Source organism: Scyliorhinus canicula, chromosome 12 (genome assembly GCF_902713615.1).
Source record: "Scyliorhinus canicula chromosome 12, sScyCan1.1, whole genome shotgun sequence".
In the NCBI taxonomy this organism is placed as follows: domain Eukaryota; kingdom Metazoa; phylum Chordata; class Chondrichthyes; order Carcharhiniformes; family Scyliorhinidae; genus Scyliorhinus; species Scyliorhinus canicula.
This window is the reverse complement of record NC_052157.1, coordinates 124,793,951-124,820,237: the sequence shown is the minus strand read 5'-3', so window position 1 is coordinate 124,820,237 and position 26,287 is coordinate 124,793,951. Positions and strand designations below refer to the sequence as shown.

The window sequence follows — 26,287 nt, the reverse complement described above, 5'->3', positions numbered from 1 at the left end:
GCACTGCTTTAAATATTATTACTCTTTTATTTTTAAAACTGTCCTACTGAGAGAGCAAAACACCTTACTTGTGAATTCAGTGTTATTTAACCAGATCAGAACTCAAATTCCAAAGCTTTCTCAAAATGTTTGAATGCCTTCGCTCCACACGGCAATGACATCATCTCCCCAAGCTTAAAACAAATTAACTCCACAGGCTGAAAACACATTCACTCCCCATGGACTCCACCTAATCAAACAACAGTGCATTAGCCCAGGCTTTCACCTCTTACTCCTAAAAGTTTTCTGGTCTTGCAAAACAAAATTATTTTAAAAACATGACTACTGGAGTAAAACACACTCTAACCCAGGCTTTTAATCCTTAAATTGCCAAATGTTTATAATCTAATAGGTCTAAAATCCTGCCTTTGTCAAGTTCCAAAATACTTAACAACTAAGCGCATAGTGTTTTTGGGTATCACTCACTATTATTTTGTAGACAAATGTGGCAATTATTTTGTGTATTGTTTGAACTGAATAATCAATGAAGAATCATACAAAGTAAAAATGTATTCCATTCGGAAGGAAGACTTTGGTGACTTTGCAGGTGCACCCTAATGAAGTACATTTTACCTTTCATGGTGCTAAGTTGTGGATCTTCTATTTATAAATTATTTATTTCTCCTTGTTCTGAGATTTATGACTGGCATTATGCAAAAATGCACAAAAGGTCAGCTTTACATTCCATTAGCATAACTTAACTTCCACAGACTGCCCTTTTTATTAATACCAAATACTTTTCAAAATAACCTTCACCAATGTAATCTTCAGCCTTGTCACAAAATTGTTACACCATTTTCCAGCTTTCTAAGCGAGAAATTTCACATTAATTCTTGATAAGCAGATTTGTACTTGCTCAGCATTTCATTTCACACTGTACATATTGAGGGTAGGGTATAGGACCAAGAACACAATGCAGCCGGAAGATACAGATTTTAAATTTCTTGTGTTAAGGAACATGGGAGCCACAGGAGATACACAAGGACTGAGTAATGGTTGCTCGGTGCAGTCTTGATTGGCCGAATCACTTCCTTCTGTACTGTAAAGATTCTATGATTCTATGGCTAGGGCTTACTGAGGGGACAAGATACAAATCGCTATATTTTAACAATGTCGGTATTTATGCTAGTGATGGTATGTTATTCAGGAAAGCAATGGAATAACTGAGCGTGGATAAGGGTTTCAACAGTGAAGAGTAAAGGTAGTAGCAGAGGTGAAAATAACTGGTGTAGAGAATGTGGAATTTGAATCTCACCACAGGTTGAATGGATTTTGAAACTGCCCACAGTGAATGAGGCCATGGAGGGAGCAGAGTCAAAGACGAGGAGCACATTTTGTGGTGAGTAGCCAAAGAAATGCTTCAATTTTCCAATCTTACCTAAAAGGCAACAAGATGAGGTGCTCAAAGAGAATGTGCCAGAGGACTACGAAATGGGTCAAGGTGTGATCTGATGAGCAGGCTACACTACAGGCACTTGGTGGTGCAAATAATGGAAAGTATAATCAGGTGGGGAGGCATCAGAAATAAGAAAAGAATGGCCATTTGTTAACCATGCCAGTTAATGTTCGGTTACTGATATAGATGGATGGAAAATGCTTGAAGTGGGAGCCAACATTTTGGGAGGTTTTGTGGAGTAAAATGACATGTGGGATGAGGAAGACATTCGAAAGATTTATCGCTGAGAAATGGAATGCATGTGAGCAGAGATAAGGCATTTAGGCTGCTGCTCAATCCGATGCAATTCCAGAAGCTATGGAGTTTGCGATGCACAAATTGCATTACAGCAGTGACTGTACTTCGTTGTCTGCAAACTAATTTGTACTCGTAGTTGTGAAGGTGCGAGCAAAATGTAAACCTTGTGTTTTTTTTCCCCACAAATCAAACATTGACATCAACCTCGTGGCTCCCCTCTGCACTTTGAATATCTCTCTCTACTTTCATAGAGTTTTACAGCACAGAAAAAAGCCCTTCAGCCCATTGTGCCTGTGCTGGGCATCGTGGGACCTGAAGGTCAGTCAATTGGCAAAAGTTGGTCCCAGGAAAAAAGTTTGAAAACCATTAAAGCATTATAGAGTACAGCACAATTGACTTTTAGGATATTGCAGGTAGTGTTTTTGCTCAATATAAAACTAGTCCAAGACTTCAAATTTTCAAAAGTTTCATATTCTTCGAATTCTGGGGCGAAATTCTCCGACCCCCAGCAAGGTTGGAGAATCGCCCGGGGCCGCCGAAAATCCCGCCCCGCCATGTCCAGAATTCTCCCACCCGCAAAAAGTCGGCGTGCCGCCAATCCCGCCTCGGAGAATGGCGGGGGCCGGTGGGAGGCTACGTGTTTCTGTGCTGCCGTTATTCTCCGGCCCGGATGGGCCGAAGTCCCACCGCTGAGAGGCCTCTCCCGCCGCCATGGTTTGAACCACCTCTGTGCCGGCGGGATCGGTGGTGCGAGCGGGCCCCCGGGGTCCTGGGGGGGGGCGCGGGGCGATCGGACCCTAGGGGGTGCCCCCAGTGGCCAGACCCGTGATCGGGGCCCACCGATCAGCCGGTGGGCCAGTGCCGTGGGGGCACTCTTTTTCTTCCGCCGCCGCCACGGCTTCCACCATGGCGGAGGCTGAAGTGAATCCCCCAGCGCGCATGCGCCGGTGGTGACGTCAGCGACAGCTGACGCACCGGTGCATGCGCAAACCGGCGAAGGCCTTTCGGCCAATCCCGGCGCCGGGCGTCAAAGGCCGTTGTTGCCGGTTTTGGCGCCAGTCGGTGTGGTGCCATCTGCTCCGGAGCGGGCCTAGCCCACTCCGTGGAGTGTGGAGGCTCGACGCCGGAGTGGTTGGCGCCACTCCGGGACCCCCCGCCCCGCCGGGTAGGGGAGAATTTCGCCCCAGAATTGAAAACCTGCAGTATTACTTTATTAATGTTACATTTCAGACTGACTTTGGAAACTGGAGCAGAGCCTAAATATTCAATGGGTTACACGTTTTTTTTGTCTTTTAAGAACTTTAAGGACATTTGTGCAATACAAAAACAAAATTACAAATGTACAAGTAATGACTCAATTACAGCATTTAATTTCTAATCAATAGATTTAAAAACATTTATTGGGGGACACTGGAAAGAACTACTGGAAATATTAACAAATGCAAAAGTGAATGCAAGTAATAATATAAAACGATTTAAATCTCGGTAGCATAAGAAACATCTACAGAATACAGTGAATTATTTAGATAAATGTACTCAAAGTAAAACACAGACATCAATATGGGCGAATAAATACGAATCTGGGAAATAATTAATTTCCTTTCTAATATCCCTTCGCTAGACATTTTTAAAAATTATTTCATGGTAGATTTATGGAAAGAGCATTAAACAACTTTCACACATTTCATTTTTATTATTTGACTGGAAGAGTACTTGAAGTCAATGAAATCCAAACTCATTTACTATATGAGTCATTCATTATGAATTTGCAAAGTCTCCACCTTCCGATTTCCCTTCAGCACTGTAATCGTACTCAGTGGAAACCAGTATGAAGAGTGCACATAACCAAAATAAAATTGATCACCACTGTTGATTCTAATTTATTATTTTACAGTCCACCTTAATGTCAAGCTACTACTGGCAAAACAATAGAGCTGTAATGGAGCCCGGCAATTGCTTGCTGGACACTCTCCAAGTAGTGTCAATCGATAAGGGTGATTCTTGTAGACAGGAAAGAAATCCAATCTCAGTGACAAACTATCTGAAGTGGGAGCATTTCTGGAATGGTGCAGACAGTACTGTTCTTACTACCATATAAGAAAGATGGCCAACTGTCTCATGATGAAATCAGGATATTACCAAAGGATCACAAATCCTGATGTCAGATAAGATAAGTTTTCTGTCTTCAAAGCTGGAATTTATCTCGCCCTCGTAGCAAAACCAAAGGTATTAGAAATGAACTTTACCAGTTGAGGAAGTAGAACAAATTAGGCTCTTAGGAAGATATAAGGTGGATGGATTAGCTGCTGAAAATTACATGCTTATAACACGCTCATAGGAATGAAATATTGTTTCCCTGAGGAACCCAATGAATAATGTGAAAGTTGAGATTGTTAACATGGAGCTGGATTTTATGGACCCCCGGGGTCCATAGTCACCGTGTATGCCACCTACTTGCACCCACAATTTTACAAGGAGCAGGGGAGGTGTTGGGCAGTCCACCCATACGTGGACCAATAGAGCCCTTGAGTGGCCAATTAATGGTCACTCAGGGTCTCACGCTTCGTCGCTGGGATTTAACCAGCGGTAGAAGAGGGCAACATCCAGGAGACCAGCCCAGCAGCTTTCACATTGCGGGCTAGTGGTGGGCAAGAAGGTGCTCTCCTTAACAAGTCCTGAAGCCCAATGAAGTTCCCCTTACACCAAGGTTACTTCCCAACACCCCGTTCTAGGGCTTCTAGCTTTTCCCTTTCTCACCAGGGCCTCTAGCCTTGCCCCAGCATTAACTCCCCACAGATGGCACCACTGACCATTTTAATGCCAGTTCAGGGAACTTCTGCAGTCCCAGCAATGGCCACTATTCCTGGCAACGCTGTCAGGACCAGAGAACTGCTGGCTATTTGATTGGCTGGCAGCTCTCAGAGGTGGGTCTTCCACCCAGATGGGACAGAAGACCTGCCTTAAAGCAATTCATGTCCCGAACACTAAATGTGAACGGGGCAAGTCACTGGAACGGAGAGGTACTGCCCTCTTATTTTTTTTGCTGGGGGTGGGCACTTCAGTATCCATTTAAATCCAGCCCATATGCACATGTAACAGCCTCCCCGAACAGGCGCCGGAATGTGGCGACTAGGGGCTTTTCACAGTAACTTCATTTGAAGCCTACTCGTGACAATAAGCGATTTTCATTCATGTATCAAGCTCAGTGTTACCATGTGGACTTTCAACGAGGTCAACATTCTGGGACTCCCCGGACGGAATTCTCCACTCCCCACGTGGCGTGGGAGAATCGTGGGAGGGACTCCCGACATTTTTTACGCCCCCCTGGCGCCCCCAGCGATTCTTCCCCCCCGCCCCTCGAAAAAATTGCCACTCGCCGTTTTTCATGGCGAACGGCGATTCTCCCAGCGGCCGGCCCTTCACGCCCGTTTCACCACGGCAGCAACCACACCTGGTCGCTGCATTCGTGAAACGGGCAACAGATGCCCGTTTGGGGCATCTAGGGGCCCGATTTGGACGGGAGCACTGCGACTGTGCTCGGGAGGGGACAGGCCCGCGATCGGTGCCCGCCGATCGTCGGGCCAGCGTCCAAAAAGGACGCGCTCTTTCCCCACCGCCGCCCGGCAAGATCAAGCCGCCACGTCTTGCCGGGCGGCGGTGGAGAAAGTCGGCACCGCGCACGCGCGGGTTCGTTTTGTCTGCGCGCTGATATCATCCGCGCATGCGCGGGTTGGAACCAGCAACCTGCGCAGATGACATCAGAAAAGTGCCGTTTCCGCGTCATTTCCGCCGCGATGAGGACACGGCCGGGAACGACGGGGGCCCGCTCCTAGCCCCCAGGGTGGGGGTGAATTAGGTGCGGGGAGCGGGCCCCGAGGCCGTCGTGAACCTCGGCCGATTTCACGACGGCCATCCCGATTTTTATCGGGAGCGGAGAATACCACCCCACACCTAACAACATTCTGGGTATACTTACACCACAGGGTCGAATTTGAATGCTGAATACAGGGTTAAAGGCAGGATTCTTGGAAGTGTGGCGGAACTTTGATCCCTCAAAGTTGCCACCCAGGTTGATAGGGTTGTTAAGAAGGCGTATGGTGTGTTGCGTTTCATTAACAGGGGGATTGAGTTTAAGAGCCGCGAGATTTTGCTACAGCTTTATAAAACCTTAGTTAGACCACAGTTGGAATATTGTGTCCAGTTCTGGTCGCCTCATTATAGGAAGGATGTGGATGCTTTGGAGAGAGTGCAGAGGAGATTTACCAGGATGCTGCCTGGACTGGAGGGCATGTCTATGAAGAAAGGTTGAGGCTTTTCTCATTGGAGCGAAGAAGGAAGAGAGGTGATGAGAGGCATGGATACAGTGGATAGCCAGAGACATTTCCCCCGGGGGGAAATAGCTGTCACGAGGGGGACATAATTTTAAGGTGATTGGAGGAAGGTATAGAGGAGATGTCAGAGGTCGGTTCTTTACACAGAGAGTGGTGGGTGCGTGGAATGCACCGCCAGCAGAGGTGGTGGAGTCAGAGTCATTGGGGACATTTAAGTGACTCTTAGACAGACATATGGAGAGCAGTAAATTGAAGGGGTGTAGGTTAGGTTCTTAGATTAGGATAAATGGTCGGCACAACATCGTGGGCTGAAGGGCCTGTTGTGTGGTGTACTATTCTATGTTCTAATCTCACAGACCTAAACCTGCCTGCCCTCCCAATCTCCCCTACCCCCCTAGCAACTGACGATGATTAGTTCATTGAAGTAATAAAAGGCCTCCCCGTCTGGGAGAACCCTTCGACCGATCCCTTCACAGTCCACTTAACCTTCTGTAGGTTTAAAAACTCCATTAGTGACCGGCTGAGATTTCTGAGGGTGGAGGAGGGACGGGTGGAGGGTCTGGGGGCGCCAGTTGAGCTTGAGGAGCTGGTCAAAGGGATAGGGAATATGCAGTCGGAGAAGGCACTGGGGCCGGATGGGTTCCCGGTTGAATTTTACTAGACGCATGCAGACCTGCTGTGCCCCCTGTTGGTTAGGACCTTTAACGAGGCAAGGGAGGGGGGGGCTTTGCCCCCGACGATGTCTCGGGCGCTGATCTCCTTGATTCTTAAGCGAGACAGGGATCCCCTGCAGTGTGGGTCATACAGGCCGATTTCACTCTTGAATGTGGACGCAACGTTGTTGGCAAAGATCTTAGCCACCTTTAGGTACATGCAAGTAAGGGAGTTTGTCAGGCGGCAGGTGGCGGGGTTCCCTCTGCTGCCGCCGCGTGGGGTTCAGGACAGGGTGCTCTCGGGGGTGTGGGTTGGAGAGGGGAGGATCTCGGAAGCATACCAGGTGATGCAGGAGGTAGACGAGGCCTCGGTGGAGGAGCTGAAAGGTAAATGGGAGGAGGAGCTGGGTGAGGAGATTGAGGAGGGGACGTGGGCGGATGCCCTGGAAAGGGTGAACTCCTCCTCTTCATGTACGCGGTTTAGCCTCATACAGTTTAAGGTGCTGCATAGGGCTCATATGACCGGGACAAGGATGAGTCAGTTTTTTGGGAGTGGGAGTGTTAGGTGCTCTGGGGGCCCAGCAAACCATGTCCATATGTTCTGGGCATGCCCAGTGCTGGGGGAGTTTTGGAAGGTTGTAGCAAGGACGGTATCAAGGGTGGTAGGATCCAGGGTCAATCCAGGCTGGGGACTCGCAATATTTGGGGTTGCAGTGGAGCCGGGGGTGCTGGAGGCGAAAGAGGCCGGTGTTCTGGCCTTTGCGTCCCTAGTAGCCCAGCGGAGGATTCTTCTTCAGTGGAAGGATGCGAGGCCCCCAAGCGTGGAGGCCTGGGTCAACGATGTGGCAGGGTTTATTAAATTGAAGAAGGTGAAATTTGCCCTAAGGGGGTCAGTGCAGGGGTTTTTCAGGAGATGGCAACCATTCCTAGATCACCTGGCAGAACGGTAAAATCAAAACGTCAGCAGCAGCAGCAACCCGGGGGGGGGGGGGGTTGTTCTTTTTGTTTTTTTGAATTTTCTGTTACTCTTTTCTTTTTTGTGAGAATGTGAAAATTTGAATTAAAATTATTTTTTTTTTAAATAAAAACTCCATTAGCTCACCTTGCCATGCCATGCCCTTGATGGGGCTGGAGACTCCACCCCAGCAGGATTCACCTTCGGGCGACCAACGAGGCAAAGGCAAGGACATCTGCCTCCAACCCCGTCTACAGCCCCGGCGAGTCCAACATCCAAAAATGGCAACCAAAAGGCAGGGCTCCAGTTTACTATTGATAATCGGCGCCATGGTGCTAAAGAAGGCGACCCAAAAGCTATCAAGTTTGGGACAGGACCAGAACATGTCCGTGTGGTTGGCTGGACCTCCTGAGCACCGCTCACACCTCTCGTCCACCTCTGGGGAAAAAAATACTCATCCTCTCCTTGGTTAGACGTGCCCTGAACACTAACTTAAGCTGGATCAAGCCCAGCCTCGAGGAAGTGGCGTTCACCCTCCACACCTTGGTATCTATTATGGGTCCCAGCTTCCCCTCCCACTTCAGATTCACCCCATCCACTGAGCCTACTCCTTCTGATAGGATCCGCCCAAAGATTAGGATCCGCCCAAAGATTAGGATCCGCCCATAGATTCCTGACGTATTACTCTCCTCCGATCCCGCAAATAAAAGGATCCTTTCCATTAGAGATACCAGCAGAGATACCTTTTTGGAAGTGGGGTTTGGAAACTCTCATGTGACAATCATCTGTGGGGATTTTTTTAAAGAAATCCAAAGGCATTCACTTGAGATCAGAGTGGAGAGGTTATTTGACTACAGCCAACTCATGTGTTTAAAGGGACTTTAACTGAGACCATTGTAGTTTAAGATGCATTTTGTAATCAGTTTTAACCTGAAAATCTGTGGGTCTTAGTGACGGTAAGGGTAAAGCAGTATTGTATCGTAGTCCAACTTTGCATGTTTAATAAATGTTTTTTTTCTTGTTGTTAAAACTAATTAGCAGTCTTGTGACTCTGTCCTCTACATTTTCTAAAAGAAAATTACAGTCTTTTGAGCCAGTGTTCCATTCTGGGATCTTCCCGTCCAGTTATAACACCAACTTGGATTGTAAAAAAGCTTTGGAGGGTATTTTGTGATACTGAACTATGATATAAATTATAGGTGGCCCTATAACTACATTTGTGCTCCTATATTACTTTTGAATAGTTCTGATGAGACAAAAGATACTCATTGGCTTAGATGCCTGTTTAGAAGAGGCAATTTGTAGAAATAGTGTACACACAATGCTGTTAATATCAGAAAAGACACCAAATGGCTGTTAGCTATTTTGTGATATTAAAGACACAAAAAGGCTGAACAAGCCACATTCCCTGTAAAATGTCTCATGAGACCCAAGCATGGGTATGTATAGAGTGTGTCCCAACAGCCGCTGATAACAGCTTCACAGAACAAGATATGCAATGTATCCTTGATAAGCTCAAGGTCTACGGCTGTAGACAGGACAGATCATTATGTTAGTTTTGAATGACTTCGGTTATGAAGTTAGAGGCAGGTAAGACAACACCCACTTTAACCATATATGTGATAATTAAATATGCCAGGAAAATTGATTGACTGCATGTAATGAAGTATGACACGAATATAGTTGATTGATTGTATGTAAATGAGAAAACAACTAATTCCGCCTCTTGAGTCTGTATATTAACCCGTGTGAGCTTTAGCTCAAGTGGGATACGGTGCTGTCAGGGGCTGCGGAGCCCCCAGATCTTGTCTCCCAGAATTTTGACATAATAAACTGCTTTTTTTAAACTTATACTCAAGCCTTCGTGTGAATATTTTCACCCCTAACAGTGGGTATACCTATATCACATGGATTGCAGTAGTTCAAGAAGATGGTTCACAAGCATCTTCTCAAGGATAATTAGAGATGGGCAACAAATTCTGGTCTTCTTAATGGCATCCACAAGCCAGGAACCAATAATAAAATATTATAATTAAAGCTTTGCACAAGAGTAATGAAAAATGTCCACTATTTGTTCAGGAGATCTTTGATACAGGAAAAGTACCACCATGTCAGATCACACACTCCAGACTAAAAATACAGATTATTATTACAGGAAATAGGTTTACACAGAAGATAAAATAAAATAGAAGAATAATATTTAATCTGCACAATAGTGGTTTCCTGATTTGAAAACAAAAAAGTGTTGACTTTTTCCTGAAATTTTAAATTGTGTTACTTAACAACTTCAAAATCCCCAACTGAGCGCTGCTTCGCCACATGTGAACGAAACAACATGATGTTGCTACTCATATTTATCCTATTTCCTTCAAAATGGAGGCCAGTTTGTTTGAAGAATCCTCAAATTATTTCTCAACAGGCGAGTAATTACATTCTATCCTCTAAATAGATAGGGATTTGGATAGAAGCCAAACCACTTTCTTGAGAGTCGTTTATTAGTACAGAAATTAATTGTCCCATAGACAAGCATTCTCTATCTCTACACTAACTACAGTTGGTTACATTTTGTTTAGTATTCCAGTTATTGATTTCCTCTTAAAATTAGCAATAAAACTATATCAAAGCCACGTTATCCATACCTACGGACAAGCAATATGTACTCAATGCTTCAGGTGTCATGCATACAACAGGAAACTATACCGTATACTCAATAACAGAAACTATTCAACATATCCGAAACGCCAGGCCATTGACACTGTTATTACCCCAAAAGCAGGAAATGTTACACTAATCATATCTGGTTACAAATACACCCAAGGACCATCTAATCATATTCGGTTACAAATACACCCAAACACCATCTTTATCGGTCTCCATGAAAATATATCTGACGTAAAGCCTTGCAATCTATTTACCAATCTATATGTTGAACGAGATTGCAGTTTCAGATTAAACAGTGTTGCCTTTTCCACTGGCAATCATTTATATTGAGAATACTCTAAAAAGTTTCTCAATTGAAATTACACATAGCAAGTGAATAACCTGTTAATTGCATTTTTTACCTAACATATGTAAAACTAACTGAAGTCAATATCTCAACTACTTTTTAAACCAGGAAGATAGTGACTGAAAACAAATAAAGTATTCAGCCAGCCAAATTTATCAGCAGATCATGGTTTAGCTGTAATTGCTTGCATTGGCTTGAGATAACAGACAAGGGGCTGTGTATGATTACATTTTGGGGATGGTCGGGGTTGGGGTGGCAGAATAATGAGTTTTTGGAGAATGCGGCGGTTTGGATATTGGATAAAGTGCACAACAACATGCCGATGAAAAGCCAATGTTTCTGAATACATCAAAGGATTAAAATTGACTTAAGGGCCATTGATTTAAAAGTCAGCTCACCATAAATCAATTTCAAGATCCTTTTGCAAATTGAAATCCAATATAGTTTCTTCGTTCTCCCCTATTTAAATATCATGATGACACACTGATGCATTTAAAAGCTACAATATACATTTGGAAAATTGAGTAAATAATCTCAATACCTTGTCTGCTAAAGCCTTCAGGGACTCAAGAAACCTTGGCCAAAAGTCCTTAAAGAGAGGACGATCAATTTTCTTCAGGCTATCTTTAGTACTTGCATCCACGCTGACATAAAGTTGAGTAACTGGTCCAAGTTTTCTGAATGAAGGAACATTACATTTGAGGAAATTATTTCATTGATAACTTTTTCTTCAGAACAAAGGAGAATTAATCCACTGAGCCCAAATTCAATTGAATCACTTAATTGTCTTTCCCTCCCTTGCTTCCATTCTGACCAAGAAAACAATGGTCAAGATTACTTTGGTTCAGAGCAACACGGTGGCGCAGTGGTTAGCACTGTGACTATGGCGTTGAGGACCCACGTTCGAATCCCAGCCCTGGGTCACTGTCAGTGTGGAGTTTGCACATTCTCCCCGTGTCTACGTGGGTTTCACCCCACAACCCAAAGATGCGCAGGGTAGGTGAATTGGCGATGCTAAATTGCCCCTTAATTGGAAAAAAATAATTGGGGTACTCGAAAAGTTTTTAAAAATTGTATCTGGACACTTTTTATTCATGCCTGCAATAAAAATGTAAAATATATATTTGGTCCAAATCAAAAGATTCCTTCTATTATGCTATTCCTCATTGCATAAAATGCTTTTTGAAGTGAAAATGAATTTCACATTTGTAATATATTGCATGATTCTGGAAATAATAGTTCTGCATGAATTTTATCCACAGTAAAAAACAATTCTACAAATTGAAGGTATAAAAATATCAATCTATTAGTTCAGAGGTACTTCACTGGGTAATTTACAAGGCATTCAAAACAAAAGGTAGACCATCAGTATTATAAATTAGGTGTAACCTTACTTCTATTATTGAATTGAAATCAAAAAATCTTACACTTGATACACACATTAAAACACACATTAAAACAAGAGGTAAATTTTAACTTGCTTTCTTTCCTTGTTTTCAAATCTTTCCATGGCCTCTATCTTCCCTACATCTGGAATCTCCGGCTCTTCACAGTCTTCCAAGAATGCTGCAACTCATCTAATTCTAGCTTGTTGAGCATCCCAATTTTAAATACGCAACCATTGGTAGCCATACCATAGTCAGCTGCCTATGCCCTGTGCTCTGGAATTCCCTCCCTACACCTCTCCATCTCTTGACTTTGTTTTCCTCTTATAAAAGACTCTGTAAAACCTAACTCTTTGACCAAGCTTTTGGTCATCTGACCTCGCATCGCCTTACATTCATCTCATGCTTTGTTTGATAATGTTTCTATGTTGTGCCTCGGGACATGTTATTACATTAAAGGTGCTATATAAATAGAAGTTGCTGTTGAAGGCGATGTTAGTCTGTTTAAATAGTCTACTTTAATTAATTGAAAATCAAATAAAAGCTTAGTAAATAAACTCGCGCTACTATAAATATTGCTTTCATTTCACCAGACAGCATTTTATAGACAGTTAAAACCCCATAACCAATAATCCCTTTTCCACAAAGTACCATAATTATAAAATATGCAAAGTTAATTTTCTTGAATGTACCTGAATTTCATCGATCAATTTAATTGATCATTCTCACCTGATTTCCTCTGGGAACTGAGCGTTTGTTACTAGGAAAGTGGAAATTTTTTTATGATGCAGTAATTTAACAAGTTGGTTGATTTTTGGGTACATGATTGGCTCTCCTACCAACGACAAGGCACAGTGCTTCACCATCATTCCCTCCTCAAAACGTTCAGCCTGTACTCCAGGTACACCTGCAAAAACAACATACATTTATGCAAAACACCAATTTAGCACATTTGTGCTATGTTTGGGCTAGTGGACCAGAATTATTTAATCCAAGATTACTCCCTTGACATTTAAAGCATGCAGGAGGTCATTAGTACTACAAATCACACCTTAATTCACTTTACTTTTTAACATCTAGCTAATATCAAAACGTTTTATTCTCCTTATACATGGTAAAACAACAAGTAAACTTGATCTGCACTTCAGTTTCCTTTGTAGCTGTCTCCTCCTGGGTTGTAATTTAGCCTTGTATAAAAATAGGTCAATTCATTTCTTTACATGCTTCTGGTCTTCAGACACAATGTCAATTCACTCCTCATAGAAACTGATCAAACCATGTGTTATGATCCGCATGGGTCCTACGGGGTAGGAATGATTAACTACCCCGTAGATCTTACAGAATACGAGCTCCCTAAGGGGAGAGGGGGACCTCTAACAATCTCTGGCTCTGTATAAATAGAGACCAGTAAGGCACTGACTAGTGAAGACCCAGTAGGGAGTTACTGGAGCTGTACCTAATGGTCGTTGTAAAATAAAATTAAGTTTTTGTTTCTTCAAACTCTGTGTAGACTCTTTGTGGACTTATTAAAGTATTATTTTCTTTAATTAAACTATTTTGTATCTTGGATAAAAAGTATGAATCAAATAGTTTGCAAATGATGACACTGTTTAGAAGTCATTCTGAGTACGTGGACATGATATTTTTGCCCAAAGTTGTGATGTTTTGCTGAATTTAAAATGTGCAGCTGAGTATGTGCATTGCATCCAATTTCTCAGGGTTCATTGGTACCACATAGTAGCTGAAACGCTGCTGTATTTTTTATGACGTATTAATAGGGTTGCCAACTCGGCTTGGTCGTATCTCTTGGTGTTTCATCACATAACGTACAATTGCCGCGCCTGGTTAAATACTCTTCCCCACCCCAACTGCCCACCACACCCCCTCCTTTCCAGGTTCTAGGTCTGGGGCTTCTTAGCAAAGCGTCTGGCAGATATGTAGAAAGGATCATGGGGTCTGACACGACAGGGAAGTAACCACAAGAATAGACAGTACCAAACAACAGGTAAAGGATTCAGTTCTAATGGGAAGGGGCCTCATGGAGTACCAAGGAGTTGCCCACAGCATTTCACACAGCAGAGAATGTCTAACACCACAAAATTATAGAATGATATGCCGTGGAGGGAGACCACTCTGGCCATCACGTCTGTGTCTGCTCTTGGGAGAACTATCCAATAAACTTTAATCTTTTGCACCCCCACCCCCCAGCTCTGTCATTTTTCAAGTATTTTCCCAATTCTCTTTTGAATGTTATGACTGAATCGGTTTCCACTATTCTTTCAGGTGGTACATTCCTGAATGGAGGTGCCACTCGCTCTGGCACAAATACAGTTATATTACAACATTGGCAGTAGTAGTCACCACCGTAGGGGTAAGCAAAAGTGAGCTCTTGGGAGCAGAACTGGCTGAGCCCATATGGACAAGATTAAAAAGTATCTTCTGTCACCCGGTAAATAGAAAATGCATAGACAGTAGAAAGAGTTGCTAATGTGAGCCGCATACCAATTAGCCACAGCCAGATATTGAACCTTAGACTATAGAATCAACAGGACGCTTCTCCAGGAAAATATTTTTCTTAAATTAACACTGCACAGATAACGCAATGGATATGAATAATAATTTTGTTCAGAATCATTTGCACTTTCAAAAAAGTTTTTTTTTTTTTTTTAAATCAAGAGTAGACTAGCTGGGGAAATTCAAAATGGACATTCAAAAGCAATATGAACTTTTTTGGGGAGCGATTTGATTCGTTAAATTTCTAATTTTAATGGTAGGTTTTCCTTATTGCTCATTTTTAAAAAATTAATTTAGGGTACCCAATTCTTTTTTTCCCCCAATTAAGGGGTAATTTAGCACGACCAATCCACCTACCCTGCATATCTTTTTGGGTTGTGGGAGTGAGACCCACGCAGACACGGGAAGAATGTGCAGAATCCACACGGACAGTGACCCAGGGTTTGTTGCGCATCTTTAACTCTCTGCTTGCATGCACATTCAGTGCCTCCTCTTCGGTAGATTTAAGGCTCCTTAGCTTTAATTTGTTCTTTACTTGGCTACTTCATTCCACTTTGTTCCTGTTCTATATATGATATTGGATAATAATTGGCACACCATGCATAATGTCTCAGTTTAGAAATATGCATTATTGTACCATTGTTATTGCATTTAAACAGGTATATAGATTGGTACTACAATTTACAATCCAAAATGACAAATTATATCGTCATATGGTCGGAAAGGGGAATACAGAAGTCAAAATGGATAGAACAAATTTTCTATCAAATATGACAACCGGTTTATGGAATTTTATGAATACCCAATATCAAGCTTCAGATTACCTGTGATTCATTAATAGCATCTGATAAAAAGGCACATTCTTATCAAATACAATCACATTTCTATATTTCATTCTTAAAAGGTGGCCCTATCAATAAATCCATCCAATCCCACCTCTGCTGCAATATATTTAGAGTACAATTATTTTTTTTATTTGCAGTTTCAGTTGTAGCTACAGAATGCACCAGTTTGCAGAAAGAAGTTCCATCCCAACATTGAATTTATTACCGGAGAAACCTTTTGTACCATCTGTCATGAACATATTACTGCACTCTGCATTTCTTACATGGTACAGACTGGGACAAGGTTACATTCTGCTTTATTTTCCCGCATACGCTCCCACTTAATTCTGCCATATAAACAATGCAGAATATTGCTCAGAGCAAAATTATAGTCATGTATTATTGACAACAGTGACTGATCAAATTTCAGTGAGGAAAATTTATCCTGTACTCTGTCTGCATCCCATTTGGGCTTCATGTTTTCCATCCAATGAAACGCTGCTGGCTTACACTCTTGGAAACATGATTCATATACCAAAGTATTGCATCCAAGTTCCTAAAACCCTAATAGTGATTGTAAAACTGGCACTGACTCAGTATTTGCAATTGATCCACACCTCGTTTGAACAGTGAAGCCTAGTTTATTCAATCCTCAATTTAAAACAGCCAAATTATCAATGCATATTACAAAAAAAGACGGAGTTATTCACTTTTATTAATGTATCTCGCCAATTATTCCAGAAAATTGATGGTTGAGAACCGTGTAACTTGGCTCTATCACCAGTCTTATGGTCATGGGAAACAAATCCATGCTCCCACTCTTTGTGGGACTCCCCAGATGGCCATAGCTTCTACCCAAGCTCTCCTAAAACATGGTCCCACCAGTCATATTACTTTGCTGATATTCTTTCTCGGTCTTTCTCTGTCTTGCTGCTGAATTTCATGCTCTTCCCAAGAACAGCCCCAGTAAAACTGGAAGTTGCAGAAATGGCAGTCAGATTCAAAGCAGAGACTCAGGCTCATTTTTGAGGATCAATGGGCTTGCATAATTTCAGGAGAAACGCAACGCTTCAGCTTCCAGAACAAAAATGACATTTAACCCTATCTGCCTTTACCCTTCTAGAAAATACTGTGCACAATATTAGGGGGTGCTTGCCAGGCAATCTGCTGTCGAAGGCACTGGAGATGATAAAGTTAGCTTTACAGAAAATCAATATGCACTTGTTACAGCAAATTTCTGTGCCAAGTATAAATCACAAAATATTTGTTCTTACTCATACTGAAGCTTCACCATGGCTAGCAGATGGAAACATGCAAGTGTATTTACCGCCTACTCTTCCCAACACCTCCCCCACCAACAAAATGGTGGGCTTGTGTCAGAGGGAAAGTTAAAATCAAAATTTCAAACCTTCCTCAGGTCCACCGACTTCCAGTTTTAATAGAGGCAACAAATCCACTCTCAGGAAGTCGGCAGGACACAACAACATTTTAAGAAGCTTTGTAAATCCAATTTTACCAGCCATTTTGCTTTACCCATTTCTATTGGGTTTCCTGAAACTCAGATAAAAGGAGGTGGGAAGGACAGCATCCATAATCTAAGTGCAACATTGCTCGTGGACCAAAGGCATGTTTGCTCCAAGCAAACAAAATTACTTGCTTCTCTCCGCATGACCAGCCAACATCTCAGCCTGCGATCACTGCGTTGCCCCACCCTTAGACAACAATCCGTTCCCCCTGTCCACAGCCATGATTCCCACTCCTCTTGCCAACCTTGCCCTTCCTCCTCACGAGCTGTAGCCTAGTGCTTCTGCCTTCTCTAACTGATAGGTAGTCAGCCCATCGATCAGAAAACCTGGTAAAAATAAATTATAATGCATTCTACTGTTCATTTTAGCAGCACGTTGGGAAAATCCATACTTCCTGCTTTCCCATCAGGAAAGGTTCCTGCCCACTCCCTCCCATGAACACTGGGGCTATTGTGTGGGATTCGCCTCATCAACATGAACTATTAAGCAATTCCCATAAGTCTGCAAGAGAAAAATCTAACAAATATGAATTTTTGTTTCAGTGCCATGATCCAGTCTCGTTTAGCTAGAAAGGAGGATAAACTATTTGCAAACTGTACTTTATTGCTGTTCAGTACACAACCATGTGATTTATCTCCCTATGAGAAAGCTGTCAGTTAGTCCTCCCCTTAGATGCAATACTCTGCTGTTACGAAGATCCTACCTCATTAAGAGTGCCGATTTAACTATTACAAGCACAGCTATCAGGCAACACTCAATCAGTGGCAGCATTATAAACCCGTATCTAAACAGCAATATTCGGGAAGACAGCAAAGACCTTAATGTTAATATGTGAATTATTTCAATGACTGGAATTTGGGGGCGAGGTGGGGGGGGGAAGAGAGACAATACTAAGACCAGTTCTGAATCAGGAAAGTAAATGAGAAGACTGAAGTGTGAAGGCCAGTCTGAGAGTTAAGCAATGCACTCTGTAACTTCTTTGTGGGGAGTACAATGCAGACTTAACTTTGGGGTGAGGAGATTGTTCGACAAAGAAATGTTGAGTAGATTATACTTATATTCTCCCGAGGTTAGAAGGATGATTGGTGATCTCACTGAAACATACAACGTTCTTAGCAACCTTGACAGTGCAAGGAGGTTTTCCTAGGATGGGCAGTCTAGAACTGTCAGCCATTTAGGACTGAGATGAGGAGAAATTTATTATCTCATAAGGTTGTGAATCTTTGAAAATTTCTATCCTAGGGGCCTGTAGATGCTTAATGTTGGAAATGAGGAAAAGTGCGAAAAGGTGGAGTTGCAGCACAAGGTCATCCTTGATCCTACTGAATGGTGGAGCTGGCTCAAAGGGCCATATGGAACTTGTTATTCAGACACCCAATTATTTATTGATTTACTTAAGCTATAAAATGTTTGATAACAATTAATTAGGTCAACTATTTATTTTTAAGTGCAATAAAGTAATGGAACTTTGTCAACATATCCTTTAACAACTTAATGTGGAATTGGTAATCTCACAATACCTCTTCTCAATGGTCAGAATTTATTTACAATTATTTATATATCTAGGAAAAGATCAATCTGTGCAGTTTATAGTGAGGGGAGGAAGAAAGGAGGCAAGGGAGGAAGAATAGACAGATTTGCATTTATATATAATGCCTTTCATAAACTTAAGTTATTTTGTCGTAGAGTGGCTGTTGTAATGCAGGCAGACAGTGTAGCCAACCTGTGAAAAGCAAGGTCCCACAAACAAACATGAGATGCACGGCCAATCGATTTTGGAGCCGTTGTTTTCAGGAATAGGATCTAAAACAGCCAAACATTCAGTTAGCGGTATTTAGTTAGAACACAGCTAGAAACATGAACTAGAGTTCCAGGATCATAGCATCAAATAGGCAAAAGTCTACAAGAAAACAGATTAAAAGGAGAGCATTGCTTTAAACCAAGAAGATGAGGCTAACAGACAGTTTAGGTTTAATTCTGAAAGCAACATTTGGAATTCAACATCAGTCAATGTGAGGCAACGCCATTTCACTCGGGGAAAAAAAATATGCTTTGGGGGATAGCTGAGTTATGTGAAAGAACAGAGGGCCTAAGGATTGAGCTTCAAAAGATAATTTAGAATCATCATCTCAATAAATGTCATAAAAATTCTAACAGAATATTGAGCTTTATAGCATAAAGCAAAAAACATAAACACCAATACGCAGTGGTGAATCTGAATAAAACTTCAGCAAGACCATAGTAGAAGTACAGTACTACATGTAATTTTGGGGTTCCAATCTCCAGCATCCAGAAGGGCAAGGGCAGTAGGTGCTTGAGGGTATTATCAGATTTATGCTCCCCTCCCAAGTCTTACACCATCCTCACTTGGACAAGTATTGCCTTTCTTACATGGTCACTGAGAATCAGTCCTGGAACTCCCAAACTGGCATCATGCAAAAATTATCACGCCCGGATGAGCAGATTCTTTGAGGAGGTGGAGGACAGGTGAGGGCAGTGTGGGGGTAGCCCAGCGAACCATGTATGTATGTTTTGGGCATGTCCGAAATTGAAAGGATTCTGGCAGGGATTTGCAGACGCTATGTCAGAAGTCGTGGAAGGGAGGGTAACTCCGAGTCCAGAACTGGCAATATTCTGGCAGTATCGGAAGATCCGGGGGCCGGGGGGGGGAGGAGAGGCCGATGTTCTTGCCTTCTCCTCCCTGGTGGACCGGAGATGGATTTTGCTGGGATGGAGGGACTCGAAGCCCCCGAGGTCAGCAGTGTGGGTCAGTGATATGGCAGGGTTTCTCAGTCTGGAAAAAATCAAGTTCGCCTTGAAAGGATCAACTCAGGGGTTCGCCCGGAGATGGCAACCATTCATTGATTTTATTTTCAAGGAAAATGGAACGTCAGCAGTAAGAGGGGGCACAGGAGGCATGGCAATGTTAAATAAGGATAGGGAACTTAGTATACGGGTAATTAGGAAATAGGGCGGGGTTGGTTAGTAGGGCACATTGTTTTCTAGGGTTTTTTTCTGTTAGGTGTTCGCGTGTGTCGACTCTCGCAGTTGTTTAAGAAATGTTGATGTGTTAAACTGTGAAAATTACAAATGCTTCAATAAAATATTTTCTAACTTTTTTTATATATTTTTTTTAAAATTTAGATTACCCAATTATTTTTTCCAATTAAGGGGCAATTTAGCATGGCCAATCCACCTACTCTGCACATTTTTGGGTTGTGGGGGCAAAACCCACGCAGATACGGGGAGAATGTGCAAACATATTTTCTAACTTAACAACTTAAACAAAACTGGGGCTGCTTTTGTTAGAATAGAAAAGAGATTAAAAGGGGATTTAAATGGAGGCATTTAAAATTAGCAAGGGACGAAGGTGCAGGTAAAATCGAGCTGTTTCCATTGAAGGAGGGTGCGTTGATAAAACTAAACACAAGATATTTCTGACTACAGTAGGAGAGGGTTGTACGGCTGTGGAATGCATTATCTGATTTTGAGGCTTAAGTATAGATCATACCACACGTGCAAACAGGTTAGAAAGATGGCTGAAGGAAAAGAGAATGAACACATACGGAAACAACTAGCCGCTCGGCTTAGTTGGCTAACACGCCACGTCGAGGAAATTGGGGAGCCTGAATTAGAGCCTCACCAGTGCCTCTGACCATTTGGTCAATGCATGGGTTTAACTCAAGGTCGTCTAGGAATAGAGACGGATACAAATTTACGGGTGGCACGATGGCAGTGGTTAACACTGCTGTTTCACAGCATCAGGGCCCGGGGTTAAATTCAGACCATGAGTGACTGTGTGGAGTTTCCACATTTCTCCGCGTGTCTGCGTGGATTTCCTCTGGGTGCTCCGGTTTCCTCCCAGTCCATAGATGTGCAGCTTAGATGGATTGGCTATGCTAAATTTCCCCGTAGCATCCAACGGTTAGGTGGGGTTAAGGGCGATAAGGCAGGCGATTGGGCTTGGGCGGGGTGCTCTTTCGGAAGATCAGTGCAGCCTCGACGGGCCGAAAAGCCTTTCTGTACTGTAAGAATTCTATGATTGAACTAGGCACCAAGGATTAAGACCATTGCTTTTATGGAAGATGAACACCAAGGACTGCTTGGCCTGAACTATCCTACAATTCAAAGCAAAATGAGGGAAAGAAGGTAGACCATGGTGTGGGACTCTAAGCAGAAAGTTCCTGTTCCCTTGCTAGCGTTTTTGTCAATGTACCATATTACCATTAATGATGTGGAACCAAAGAATTGCCAGGTCATTTCCAATTCCAGCACAGAACAGTGGTGCAGTGTTTAGCACTGCTGTCTCACGGAGCTGAGGACCCGGGTTTGTTCCCGGCCCTGGGTCACTTGGAATTTGCACATTCTCCCTGTGTCTATGTGGGTCTCGTACCACAACCCAAAATGTGCAGGGGAGGTGAATTGGTCATGCTAAATTGAAATTAATTGGAAAAAAAAAGAATTGGGTACTCTAAATTTAAAATAAAAATTCCAATTCCTTGTTTGGGAATTTCCTGACACTGACAACATTTTACCTTTAAACTGTTTTATCAGGTTCTGATGATTTTCGATTGCTTCTTTTAAAATTGTATCTGCTTCATCCATTTTCCATCGCCATTCAGTTCCAACTGGGTTGGTATGGTGCCTGTCACAATAAAGGCATTCAATGTCAGCCACAGTTACTTATCTACAACATTTGTACTTTTTTGTTTCTCACAATTTCCGTATTTTGAGATTCGCCTCATTAGGTTTTTGAATTTTGAAGTAATCTTGTCAGGTTCACAGTCACTAACTATCTAAATTAGTAGCCTCCCTAATAACCAGGCGTGTGCCTCACCTGTCCAAAGTCTAACTAATGATACACAGAACAATGCAGCAAATAGAACTCTGGTCACTGGGATTTGGTTTAGCTCAGTGGGCTAGACAGCTGGTTTGCGATGCAGAACAAGGCCAGCAGCGCAGGTTCAATTCCCGTACCAGCTGAGAATTCTGAATCCTCCCTCTGTGTACCCGAACAGGCGCCAGAATGTGGCGACAAGGGGCTTTTCACAGTAACTTCATTGCAGTGTTAATGTAAGCCTACTTGTGAAAATAAAGATTATTTAAGATTTTTTTTAAGATTTAAGACATCATCTTCTCGAAATACATCACAGATTCTTTGCCTTCAATAGTTGGAGCTATCGTACGATCATATCTTTTGAGTGAGACTGTACATCTACAGACAAGTTAGTTATGCAAATGAAGAGTATCCTGTCACAGAGTGCTGTCACAGTAACTTGCAAACTTTGCTCTCGCTCACAATTTATCAAAACAATAGAGATGCTTCCTTTCAGTTGCCTTTCAACAGAACTAGATAGATCTCTGAAAGATTGTCACGTTTTTACTCCAAATTGCTGTAATCTGGCCACAAAAGCTGTCCAACAAATTGACAATTGCTGACCGTTCTCATAGATCTTAGACACAAGTTGCTTTTACTTGTGCCAGAATCTTTCCGCAACATGTTTCAAGATGCTCTGAAGTAATGTCACAGTAAAAAGCATTGTAAATTACAAAGATTTTTCTAGATAGATAATTGTTTGCATTTACACAGAGAAATTGTTTGGTGAATTAAAAAATTTTTTTTAGAGTACCCGATTCTGTTTTTCCCAATTAAGGTGCAATTTAGCGTGGCCAATCCACCTACCCTGCACATCTTCACAGCACCAGGGACCCGGGTTTGATTCCTGGCTTGAGTCACTGTCTGTGCTGAGTCTGCACGTTCTCCCTGTGTCTGCGCGGGTTTCCTCCGAGTGCTCCGGTTTCCTCCCACAAGTCCTGAAAGACGTGCTTGTTAGGTGAACTGGACATTCTGAATTTTCCCTCAGTGTACCTGAAAAGGCGCCGTAGTTTGGCGACTGGGGGATTTTCACAGTAACTTCACTGCAGAGTTAATGTAAGCCTACTTGTGACAATAGAGATTATTTTTGTCTTTGGATTGTGCGATGAGACCCACACAGACACAGGGAGAATGTGCAATCCTAAAAACAAATGCAAACTTAAAATTGCACAGAGCGGAGAGCAATCATCACAATCCTCACAAACATAGGGCACAATTCTCTGCTCCCCACGCCGGGTGGGAGAATCGCGGGAGGGCCGGGTGAATCACGACACGCTGCCCTGGCACCCCCCGCGATTTTCACACACCCCCCAAAATGGCGTGTCGCGGAATCGCCGCTCGCCGTTTTTCACGGCGACCGGCGATTCTCCGGCCCGGATGGGCCGAGTGGCCTGACGAACCCGACCGGTTCACGCCGGCACCAACCAAATCTAGTCGCTGCCAACGTGAACATCGCGCGACAGATAAGTCTGGGGCCTGTGGGGGCGGAGGGAGGATCGAGCACCACGGGTGTGCTCAGGAGGTGACTGGCCTGCGACCGGTGCCCACCGATCGTCGGGCCGGCGTCTCTACGAGACGCACTCTTTCCCCTCCGCCGCCCCGCAAGATCAAGCCGCCATGTCTTGCGGGGCAGCAGAGGGGAAAACGGCAACCTGCGCATGACGTCACTTAGGCGACGCTGGCCGCATCATTCTTAGCGCGCCGCTTTGACGCAAGCGTCAAGGCCCGACAGCCAAGCTTCTCGCAACGTCGCCGCGCCCCCCCCCCCCCCCCCCCCCCCCCCCCAACCCACCCACCCAGTGAAACACTCCGGCGTCGGCACTCAGTCTCCCTTTGGGAGAATCGCGCCCATAATTTCTCCATTATCCTGATAGAATAGGTGCTACTTAAACAGATGCTACTTAGGCCTTAGCAGTGATAAATTGATTCCAGAACTTTCGAATAAAATAGCTTTTTAATCTAAGTGAGATGATTTGTATTGTTGTGGAATAGTTAAAATTCTCCAGTGAACATCAATGATATACAAACCACTTCTTAATATTTAGAGGAAATTAAGGTTTTTAAAAATAAATTTAAAGTACCCAATTCTTTTTCTTTCCCCAATTAAGGGGCAATTTAGCATGGCCAATCCACCGAGCCCGCACATCTTTGGGCTGTGGGGGTGAGACCCAAGCAGACACGGGTGGAATATGAAAACTCCAAAAAGACAGGGACCTGGGGTTGGGATCGAACCCGGGTCCTCGGCACCGTGAAGCAGCAGTGCTAACTACTGCATGTGCCTCCCCAGAGGAAATAAAAGTATGATTAATTTTAACAATTTGATCAACTTCTTTTTTCTGGAGTATTAGCTATTGCTGACTTCCATGTCCAGTTTTGAGGTTAACATACATACCTCCCTACAAAACTAACAAAAGTAGATCAAAAGATTCAAAACTTTTGACAACGCAATAATGATTTGGACAAGTGAAAACATGTCTGCGTGGGTTTACTCCGGGTGCTCCAGTTTCCTCCCAGAAGTCCTGAGAGACATGCTTGTTGGGTGAATAGGGCATTCTGAATTTTCCTTCAGTGTACCTGAAAAGGGGCAATAGTTTGGCGACTAGGGGACTTTCACATCAACTTCATTGCAGAGTTAATGTAAGCTAAAGGGCTCTGTAACTTGAGCATAACATTTATTTTAGCAGGACTAAGGAACCATTTATATTGTTACGCTTTTAAAACCTTCACAATGCGAACCATTACGTTATTTCAAGATCATAATGACCGACATAAAATGAACTTTGGTGGCACAATTGCAATTCATAAATTAATTCTCATAATAATCTGGGAGGGGTGACAGAAAATAGGAGTGCCAATGATGTGAGGGAAAACAGGCTTCCTAATTAATTAAGACACCCCAATATTTTTGTGTCTCGAACACTTGATAAGACGTCTCTTTCAGGTGGTGATGCTAATTTATGCCACTTAGTTTACTGCACAAAATTCATGAGCAAAATAAAACCTAAAGAAATCAATTAAGCTAACTGTGCCCATCACAAGTCCCTTACCTCCAGCAAAAGACACATTTGTTGGCACATGCTAGACTCGGGGTTGTCTCCATACAACGATGACTTTCAATACCATAGAATGTGTGTTTGTAACAGCCACCTCGGCCTCTAAGCATGGACTGCGGAAATAAGAAAGAAATGCAACAAACCTTACACATCAATCAATGTAGTCCCTTATACATTTACATATAAAGAACAAAGAGGAACAAATAACACTGATATGGAGGAGGTAGAAAAGATAAAGAAGTAGATGTTATGGCACAGAACAGGGACGTGTAGATCAATGTTTTTCAATCTTTCTTCTTGGGACCCATTTTTACCAACTATCGGACCTTCGGGGCCCACGCTGATTGACGTTTGCAACCCATTCTGGCTGACCATAGCCATCCACGCCGGCCAATCTTCGTGACACACCATTATTGCTTACCTTTACTGCAGCAGGTAAGCCTGCTTGGTCCTCACAATCTCACTTGCTTCATCATTCAATGTTACATTTCTGCTAAGAACTTCAGCTGACGATTAGATACTCGCTGCGTCATTTGGGAAAAAATCAAGAGGTTTGTCCTCGAACTTGCCATACGTAATCTTCAAATGCCTTTGAATATTAGAGGCTTTTAAACTTCCCATTTGCCGGTACTTCCCTGCATATAACACACATGGGTTTTGCATCCTGATTTGCATTGGCACAATTAAAGCCATACCTCAAGAAATCATTTAAAACTGCTTTGTTCATGATTTCAGTTTCTTCTTAATTGTTTGTTCACCAGCGGCCCTGGAGGTTCTGGATACAGTTCACCCCAGCACTGCTTTGTCCTGCTGTGGACTTCCTGAGAAGGTCTTTCCAGCAGATTTGATTGTGAGATCCTGGCCTGTTTGTATCTCTGGACCTCTCTTCCTTATTTAAAACTAATTCATCTTCAGTTCTTCACACAGTCCTGTTGCTTGCTTGCTGGCAGCTACAAAATGGAGGATTCTCTCCTCCATGATTTCGCACCCAAAGCATGGACGTACAGGGCGCGTGGCGTCAGTGTACGTGCCGGGAGCGTGATCTTCTCTTTGCCACTGCCTCTGGTGGAAAGACTCCATCGTTCATATTTAAAGGCTGGTTGCGGCCTGCATTCTTTATTTTTACTTTGAAACTTCATTTCCAATACCTGATTTTTCCAAGTTTATGACTTTTTACTACCGAAAATTAAAACAATTTCAGTTGAACATGCGCAACCTTACTTTAACGCACAAACTTTGTTTTCAATATATTCCCACGTCTTTAGAAATTTATGTACAGAAAAAAGTACAATCTTGTTTTTACTTTACAAACTATAACTTTAGAGGAGGTGAAGTAACTTGTCAAACACATACAATGCCACCCTATTTCTTGTTGGTTCCACTGCATTACACTATCCTAACATCCAAGTCACCTCCTTCTCCATTCTCACC

The 26,287-nt window shown here is 43.0% G+C and overlaps 1 protein-coding gene across 1 annotated transcript in view; it reads right to left on the bottom strand.

Annotated features, from left to right (window-relative positions):
• The window catches only part of tyw1 (tRNA-yW synthesizing protein 1 homolog (S. cerevisiae)), a 154,524-nt gene that overhangs the window by 65,749 nt on the left and 62,488 nt on the right, over positions 1–26,287 (bottom strand). Inside the window, exons 10-13 of the mRNA XM_038814048.1 lie at positions 24,851–24,969; positions 21,463–21,572; positions 12,793–12,970; positions 11,220–11,355 (exon numbers count right to left, since the gene is read on the bottom strand). Of these exons, the coding sequence (XP_038669976.1) occupies positions 11,220–11,355; positions 12,793–12,970; positions 21,463–21,572; positions 24,851–24,969 (543 nt within the window). The remainder of the gene's footprint in view (positions 1–11,219; positions 11,356–12,792; positions 12,971–21,462; positions 21,573–24,850; positions 24,970–26,287) is intronic.